The sequence below is a fragment of the Paramormyrops kingsleyae genome, chromosome 16 (assembly GCF_048594095.1).
Source record: "Paramormyrops kingsleyae isolate MSU_618 chromosome 16, PKINGS_0.4, whole genome shotgun sequence".
Classification (NCBI taxonomy): Eukaryota; Metazoa; Chordata; class Actinopteri; order Osteoglossiformes; family Mormyridae; genus Paramormyrops; species Paramormyrops kingsleyae.
This window is the reverse complement of record NC_132812.1, coordinates 5455873-5464687: the sequence shown is the minus strand read 5'-3', so window position 1 is coordinate 5464687 and position 8815 is coordinate 5455873. Positions and strand designations below refer to the sequence as shown.

Sequence of the window (8815 nt, the reverse complement as noted above, 5' to 3'; positions counted from 1 at the left end):
GGGGAAACCCAAAAATGTGCAGGGCTCAGGCCCCCCAGGACTGGAGTCTGACACCTGTGATCTAAGGGGAAGAGGGCGACACAAATGTAAGCATCCGTCTCGTTTGCATACAATACCTCAAAATGCCTTCCCTTGTCGTGCCCTTAAAAAGTTGCTCAACGCATTGCAAAGAGAGACCGATTTAAATCCCAGGAGATCACTATGAATTCCTTAATGCCCGCCTTGAGAAGGTGCGATCGACTTATGTAACACGAATTCAGATGCAGATCGAGCCAGCAAATGAATGTCCCGTCAGCTGATCTGTCACAGTCACATGCTCCGGATCACAGGGTTCATACTGAGGGCTGTCATAGTCCACTGCCTTTCACCTATCAGCTTTTTACTTATTCTTCCTTTTCTTTCGTAGTCCTGTGTGCCGCCATGATTCCGTAAAGTGTGTTAAGTTGTACTCCCGGTATTCCTTCATGCGCCTGCCAAAGGCAGAGAAATCATCCATCTTCCCCGATCTCACGTTCCCCTAGTCACTCGAAGCAGGTAAGGCTTGCATTTGCCTCTTGTCCGCCTTTTTTCTGCTATACTCATCTGATTTTGTAACGAGGTTTTCCCTCAGTCAGTGCTTTTTCGTTGTTCTTTTGTATTTCAGAATAACAGCCACTAGATGGCATGCTTTCTTTTTTAATCGAGCCAATTTTTTAAAAATGTGACGTTCAAACAACCTGTTGAGTGTACAGTAGGTACAAAATGGCCAAAAGTTTTGAGAATGATTGAAAATTTGAGTATAATTACAAGCATTTCATAAGTGTCAAAGGATTTTATTAACAATTACGTTAAGTTTATGCAAAGAGTCAATATTTGCAGTTTTGGCCCTTCTTTTTCAATACCTCTTCAATTCACCCTGACATGCTGTCAATCAACTTCTGGGCCAAATCCTGACTGATGGCAGCCCATTCTTGCACAATCAATGCTTGGTGTTTGTCAGAATTTGTGGGTTTTTGTTGGTGCACCTGCCTCTTGAGGACTGACCACAAGTTCTCATTGGGATTAAGGTCTGGGGAGTTTCCTGGCCATGGACCCAAAATGTCGATGTTTTGTTTCATGAGCCACTTAGTTATCACTTTTGCCTTATGGCACGGTGCTCCATCATGCTGGAAAAGGCATTGTTCATCACCAAACTGTTCTTGGATGACTGGGAGAAGTTGCTCTCAGAGGATGTTTTGGTACCATTCTTTATTCATGGCTGTGTTCTTAGGCAGAATTGTGAGTGAGCCCAGTCCCTTGGCTGAGATGCAACCCGACACATGAATGGTCTCAGGATGCTTTACTGTTGGCATGACACAGGACTGATGGTAGTGCTAATCTTTTCTTCTCTAGACAATCTTTTTTCCAGATGCCCCAAACAATCGCAAAGGGGATTCATCAGAGAAAATGACTTTATCCCAGTCCTCAGCAGTCCAATCCCTGTACCTTTTGCAGAATATCAGTCTGTCCCTGATGTTTTTCTTGGAGAGAAGTGGCTTCTTTGCTGCCCTTCTTGACACCAGGCCATCCTCCAAAAGTCTTCGTCTCACTGTGCGTGCAGATGCACTCACACCTGCCTACTGGCATTCCTGAGCAAACTCTGCACTGGTGGTGCCCCGATCCCACAGCTGAATCAACTTTAGGAAACAGTCCTGGCGCTTCCTGGACTTTCTTGGGCGCCCTGAAGCCTTCTTCACAACAACTGAACCTCTCTTTGAAGTTCTTGATGATACGATAAATGGTTGATTTAGGTGCAATCTTCCTAGCAGCAATATCCTTGCCTGTGAAGCCCTTTTTGTGCAAAGCAATGATGACTGCATGTGATTCCTTGCAGGTAACCATGGTTAACAGAGGAAAAACAATGATTTCAGGCACCACCTTCCTTTTGAGACATCCAGTCTGCTATTCTAACTCAATCAGCATGACAGAGTGATCTCCACCCTTGTCCTCAACACTCGCACCTGCGTTAATGAAAGAATCACTGAAACGATGTCAGCAGGTCCTTTTGTGGCAGGGCTGAAATGCAGTAGAAATAGATTTTTTGGGATCATGTACATTTTCATGGCAAAGAGAGGCCTTGCAATTAATTGCAATTCATCTGATTACTCTTCATAACATTGTGGAGTATATACAAATTACCATCATAAAAACTGAGGCAGCAGACTTTGTGAAAATCTGTGTCATTCTCAAAACTTTTGGCCATGACTGTAGTACATCACCATTTGTATAGTACTGGCCTTATAATATTTTAAATTAATTAAACTGCAATTACATTTAGCAAGTTTCAAAATTAATATTAATAAAATTATCATGACAAGGCTCCATTGCTCATTGGTAAGTAGTATCCTCACTTAATGGTTGTGGGCCTCAATCTTGCTGCCTCACCTCCTACAATGGCTAAATTATTATTATCAATTACTCAATTATCACAACTGCAATATAAACCATAGACTATCTAACAAATATAAAATAAATCTGTGCAATATATTAACGAAGACATTCGGTGTTTGTTTATACAAAAGCTGTAGCTGTAACAGTAAATAAGTTCCAACTCATAAGAAAACACTGAATTATATTTGCTACGTGCTGTGTAGAAAAGGCACTATATCTCAAAGTGGATAAAGAATAATAATACATAGAAAAAAATTCTGAGCTTTGGAAGATATGTGTAATTCACATGCTAAATTTCATCAAAATAAAAAACGGTGATACAAAAACAACTTGTTGAATTAAAATGGACTGTTCCATTTATAATATAATAGCTAGAATTGACCTTTCTATTATTCAGCTGAATATGTTAAACCTCCACACTCAGACTGGGTCTGGCTAATAAGTGACATGGACGTGTCAGCTTGCGGTGTCTCCAGGGCACTAGAGGAGCCATGTGTCCCAGGTCATAAGCTACCAGGTGTTTCCATCCAGCTCACCCTCATCGCTTCGGTCTCACAGATTGCTGCCTTGTCTGTGCAGGTTGAAACGGTCCAGTGGAGCCCCTGTGGGACACAGGTAAATCATCTCTCTTAATCTTATTCTGATGGAGGAGACATAGTGAATATTTGAATGACCTTTTCCATCCAACTCTCATGTTAATTTCTGGATTTGTTGGTATATGCATAAGATCTACGTTTATATTTCTTATTATTGATTCCCAATGATTTGCCTTATATATTGTTTATACATATATTGTATAAATCTTGTCCATGATCTCTGAGCTCAGGGAACATTTTGAAGATGTACACCTTCTGTCTAACCCCATTGTCTAGTTACAGTCTACACCCATCCCACACCAGTGCAGAACTCATCCTCATGGCTCACAGACTGTTTGAGGGCAAGGGACATGCAGTTTCCTACCAAAAGTACAGATTATCCCCTTCGGAGCAACTAATAGGGGAGATCCTGGCCTTTCTGGAGAAAAAGGTAAGAGGAATAAGAGCAGAGAAGTCATGTGAGAGGCCTTTTAAAGACCTATGAACTCATTGGTGGTCTGAAGTACATTAGGTTGTGTGTTGTTATAACACCTGTGACCAGAGCTGAAACAAAGCTCACCTGCACACCTGATTCAAGACTCAAGATTCCTTTATTTGTTACGTACATAGTTATACAAGTACAACATGTGGTGAAATGTACCCCTGGTCACTCTGAAGACTGTACACAAATTTGGAAAATATACAAGGTATAGAGTATGCAAACTTCTTCAGCTGTTTCAAGTGGTAGAGACACAGACACTTTCTGGTGGGCTTTTATATGTGCAGTCCAGGTCAGCTCTTCTGAGATGTGAAGACCCAGGTGTTTAAAGGTGCTTGCCCTCCCCACTGCAGTCCTGTTGATGGTGAGGGGGGCATAGGGGCGCTGCTGTCTGCTGCTCAAGTCCACCACCAGCTCCTTAGTCGTGCTGACGTTCAGTTGGAGGCAGTTTTCCTGACACCATGATACCAGGTTCTCCACCTTCTTAGTATAACCTGTCTCATCATCGTTGATGACTTACTCATTTGCACCACCTGTCCGCCTGTGAGGAAGTCAAAGAACCAAGCACACAGGCGGCTGTTCAATCCCAGGTCCCTCAGCCTGGTGAACAGTGTGTGGGGGACTATTGTGCTGATAGCTGTTTATTGTTACTATAGTTTAGTTATCTCGCAAAGTTCCTAACCCTTATAGCACGGTGCTCCATCATGCTGGAAAAGGCATTGTTTGTCACCAAACTTTTCTTGGATGGTTGGGAGAAGTCGTTCTCGGAGGATGTTTTTGTGTTTGTGATACACAAGGGGCTACTATTGCAACAAAGTTTCCGGTTTCCAGTGGGAGAAAAACTGTGGGGCATTGTAAGCATTCACAACTTGCATATACTCTCGTGGATATTCAAACTGAATTGCAAATACCCGGTCGCCCAGAGGAGGATGGGGTCCCCTTCCCAGTCTAGGTTCCTCTCAAGGTTACTTCCTGCTGGAGGGAGTATTTCCTTGCCACTGTCACCTCAGGCTTGCTTGGTGGAGGTTCGGACTGGTTATATGTAAAGTGCTTTGTGACAATGACTGTTGTTAAAAGCGCTATATAAATAAAATTGAATTGAATTGACATACTGACGAATTGTATAAGTGAAATTTTAATCTATATTTCTGCCTGGCTAAAACTATAAGCTAAAGATCCTGACTATGTTCTTGGGCCTGGCTGTTTAACAGAAAGCGCGACCCTTCGGCTTGGCTGCGGATGTGGGCTGTGGGTCTGGCCAGGGTACGATTCGTCTCGGCCCGCATTTCCACCAGGTGGTCGGGATGGACGTCAGCCCTGCTCAGCTGCAGATGGCCCGTGCCTGTGCCAATGCCTCCAACATCTCCTACAGGTCATAAACACTTTCAGTAGAGGAGAATTGGGCGGGCATTAAATGTCCTCCACCCAGGTTTAAACGTTTGACATACCACGTCTGGTAAATTAATATTTAAGAGCAGAGTCTAAGACTGGTAAAACTATAGTTCTAATCAGATAGCGGATCCATAGGATGAGTATACTCTATTAGTCTCTGCCTAGTTTAACTTAACATCTGTATGAGTAATTACATTCTGCCCTATTCATTATCATCTCATTGCCTCATTACTACTTTTTGTTTTCATCACAGAAAAAGGAATAGTTTACGTAGAGGACAACTTGCATGTAAAAACATCTCATACTTTGCTTTCTCTAAGCAGCCATAGGGGGGAGAAGTGTGAGTTCTCTTATTTCACAGAGTACAAGGTAGGATATGGTCACTCGCAGACTGCAGGTATAGAATCAGGCCAGGAATTCAAGCTTGGTAGATCTCAATGGGAACTTTGTGTGCCTGAGGCCAGGGTATCAGAAATATTCTAGGCTGAAACTGCCCTCATAAGCTGAGAGAACCCAAGTACCAGCAAATGGTGTTTATCTTGGGCTAGGATGTAGAGTTTATAAAATGAGTAGAATTGAGACACAGCTGTTAAGTGTTCTGTTGGATTGTAATGTGTGTGCTTGACAGTAGATGTTTCACCTATGGGTGGTCATGGCTTTGAACTTTTGGACACAGGCAGTGTCCAGCTGAGGAACTGCCCTTAGAGGACGGCTCAGCGGACCTGGTGACGGCCATGTCAGCTGCCCACTGGTTTGACCGGCCACGTTTCCTTGCGGAGGCGTTCCGTGTGCTGAGGCCAGGAGGGAGCTTGGCCCTTCTCAACTACACCCTGGACATGGAACTTCAGTACAGGGACTGTTCCCAGGAGCTCAACCACATCTGCAGAGAGGTCAGGAGGATCCCTGTGGGGAACACCTTGTTTACATGGTGATGTACGTAGCCATGGTGGAACACACTGTTCAGCATATGAGCAGTGGGCATCACCGTACAACACTGGCAATGTCTGGCTGCACAAAACCATACCGTCCAACAGTGCTCTTAAAATAGGGTCTACTGATAGTCAATGCGATTCAGATAGCAACAGTTACTAATAGGGGTGTAACGATATACTCAACCCACAAGACGAGACACGATATTGGGTTCACGAGAACGAGATGAGATTTTAGCAATATTTTAAGGAAAACTTCAAAGAGGAAATATATTACTGGGAAGCAGCCTTTTATTTGATTAATTTGAAAGCCAAAAAATGCTTCGGTTCTAATGTGTTGAGTCGCCGAAACCCCGGATTTTCTACTACAGAAAATGGTCTCATGTCGGCTGCAATGAAAACGCCGATATCCTTCGTTATTGAAGTGGCTCTAGCACTTGACTGTGGAAGCTGGGGTGCAAACACATTTGTAACCCAACCGTTGTCTGGCTTTTTAATGTTTTTTTCACCGGTGCAGTGGATTTAAGTAAAGAGCTATGATGGTGCTGCAAATGGCTTTGTATAGTAGTAGCGTTAGCCGCTGTGTACGGCATTATTTTCCTACAATGCTTACAGATGGTTCGTGTTTTGTCTGTCACCCTTTCGCCGTTTATGTTTTCCGCCGGGTACCCAAAACGCTGCCACACAAAAGATTTAAAAGTGTCTGGGGCATCTACTATGGTAATTTAGTCAGACGCCGACATACTTCCAGCTGCTAATTTGCAGCGCATTTCGCGAAACCGATTTCTGCTACGACGAGAAATCTCATGTTGTAATATCACAATATCGCACCCCTAGTTACTCCCTTTCAAACTCCAAATGCCTTGCATACGTTTGATGAGTCAATAATAACCATTTTTCTGAATATTACTTCAAGATATTTTAGCAACAAATGATGCCTTATCACCCTGCAGTTTCACTCTGCTCTTCGGCCATATCGCTCTGCTGTCTTGGGTCCTGATTCAACCATTCTCTACAAAGAAATGTTTGACTCCATCCCGTACCCAGAGAAGGAATGGTAAGTATGACTTTCAAACAGAGGTTTGATGTTACAATGTTCTGTATTTTTATTGAATTGTGTGTGATTGTGCCCTGCGATGGGTTGGTGGCCCATACTGGGATGTTCCTTACCTTGTGCCCATAACCACAATGGTAAAATTTTAAGCACTGATTAATTAAAATTGCTTAAAATATTTTAGAAATTAGATGCCTACCATGTAGTAAGGGATATATTGTAAATATGATGATTTCTGGAATCCACAACACATAAGGTTATCTTGTATAAGTTGTTGGGAAGTGAGGATAGAGAGAAATTTACCTTTATTCTTATCAAACATCTCCACATTGACCGTTTTAATCTTGCTGGGATTTCCAGGCATGACTGTATATCTGTTAAGCATTCAGTACCAGTATCCAGCTACATTGGCATGGTGGAGTCCTTCTCCAGCTACCAGACCCTCCTTCAGAAGAACCCAGAGGAGGCCAGGAGACTGTCCCAGGATGTCACAGGCAGGTGGGAACTGAATGCCCCCCCCCCCTTTTTTTGTGGGGCTGAACTCATCTGTGCTGAACAGACCTAACCTGTTGGCTGCTGAACCCCAGGTCATACCTAACTTCCACTAACTGCATTATGTAACAGGTGCGTCAAAGACATACCCTGTATATCTATTTGGTTGTGTGAAAATCATACATGTAAAGACTGGATTCCATTCCACACTCCGTAACAAATTACTCTGTCCAGTGTTACAAATAACATTTCTGAAAACAATTACAATAAAATGCATAAAAACGTATCTGATAAAATGGTTAAAGATATGGAATTGTAATCAAAATGTACTTAATCTTGAGTCTAGTAGGAAGTCTTTCACCATCAGAATGCTAACTTTGGTGAACAGATTCTTCCCCATCCCCATCTATATTTCCAGTAGTTCAATTAATTGCACATGCACTTTATGTAAATTGCAGTTTCTAAGCATTACTTGTTTTCACTGCACTATTGTACGGTGGGGGGCGGGCAGACGGACACCGACAGGATTCATGGTGTTCATGTGTTTCTTTTAATGACAGCAGTCAAAAAAACGCAGATATTTTTGTCTGCTTTTCAGGTGGTTGACGTTTTCCGCTGGTGGGAGTGTGCTCACCTGTGTGTGCGCGCACGTGTTTGTGCGCGCGCATCGAGGCGGAACTCCGCCATGTGCGATACAGAGAGCGGAGGAGAATTGTAAACGCGCGACCGTGTAAAGAGAAAAATGACAAGCTGTTGTGTAAATAAGATAAATAACATAAGGCTATTTAGTTTGTTTAATAAAACTACAATGTATAGACCTGTTCTATAGGAAAGGCAACCTTAAATGACTTCTGTTGTGATCTGGCGCTATATAGAAAATTAAATTAACTTAACCTTCAAGGGGGGGCGGGGCGCCTGTAATCTTGAATTGCTTCAGACGATAGCTGTATATGTAGGTACAGTGTGAAAAATGTTAACTAGTCTCTCTAAATAAGGCATATACATTAACTAAATATCAGCAATGAAAATAATCAGAGTATTCACTTTCGTGGAGAACAAATGCAGTATCTTTGTGTTCTTTGTCTTTCTAGACTGCTAACTGTGATGAAAGTCACATCTCCGGAAACAGAAGTTGGTTTGGTGGTGAAGTATTACTATTTTCTGGCTCGGAAGCCTGATGTGAGCTGAAGTCATGTGTCACAGAAGCTGGTAATTAGCCAGGTGATGCAGCCTCGTGATTCTACAATCTTCTGCTATTACTTTGTATGTAACTGATTTTATGTGCATTAACCTACTATCTACAGTATGCCTGTCTGTCAGGTCAATTAAGGTAATCTTAAGCCCTGAAGCTAGTTATCAGTTGGTGCTGTAATTTCATAAGAACTTTGTTAATGTTTAATTTTAATCCTCTATAGTTGTCTTTTATGTAAAGAATTTTATCTGCATTAAACTTTCACCAGCACTG

At 42.4% G+C, this 8815-nt stretch overlaps 1 protein-coding gene across 2 annotated transcripts; it reads left to right on the top strand.

Moving 5' to 3' along the window:
- Positions 1 to 361: 361 nt before the first annotated feature.
- LOC111852066 (putative methyltransferase DDB_G0268948) lies at positions 362 to 8815 on the top strand. Of its 2 annotated transcripts, none has more exons than XM_023827579.2 (8): positions 362 to 534; positions 2989 to 3024; positions 3282 to 3435; positions 4695 to 4855; positions 5552 to 5765; positions 6758 to 6861; positions 7219 to 7356; positions 8442 to 8815. In XM_023827579.2, exons 3-8 carry the CDS (start codon positions 3325 to 3327, stop codon positions 8536 to 8538), a joined length of 825 nt encoding a protein of 274 aa, XP_023683347.2. In that variant the 5' UTR covers positions 362 to 534; positions 2989 to 3024; positions 3282 to 3324; the 3' UTR covers positions 8539 to 8815. The 2 variants fall into 2 exon arrangements, with proteins under 2 accessions (XP_023683347.2, XP_023683346.2); XM_023827578.2 differs by having other exon boundaries at positions 2968 to 3024.

What these genes read in the sequence shown, in the direction of transcription:
- LOC111852066 (XM_023827579.2), top strand. Translation starts at nt 3,325, where the DNA reads ATGGCTCACAGACTGTTTGAGGGCAAGGGACATGCAGTTTCCTACCAA. An exon ending in TGGCCTTTCTGGAGAAAAAG is followed by an intron (nt 3,436 to 4,694) that starts GTAAGAGGAATA and finishes GCTGTTTAACAG; the next exon opens with AAAGCGCGACCCTTCGGCTT. An exon ending in TCAACCACATCTGCAGAGAG is followed by an intron (nt 5,766 to 6,757) that starts GTCAGGAGGATC and finishes ATCACCCTGCAG; the next exon opens with TTTCACTCTGCTCTTCGGCC.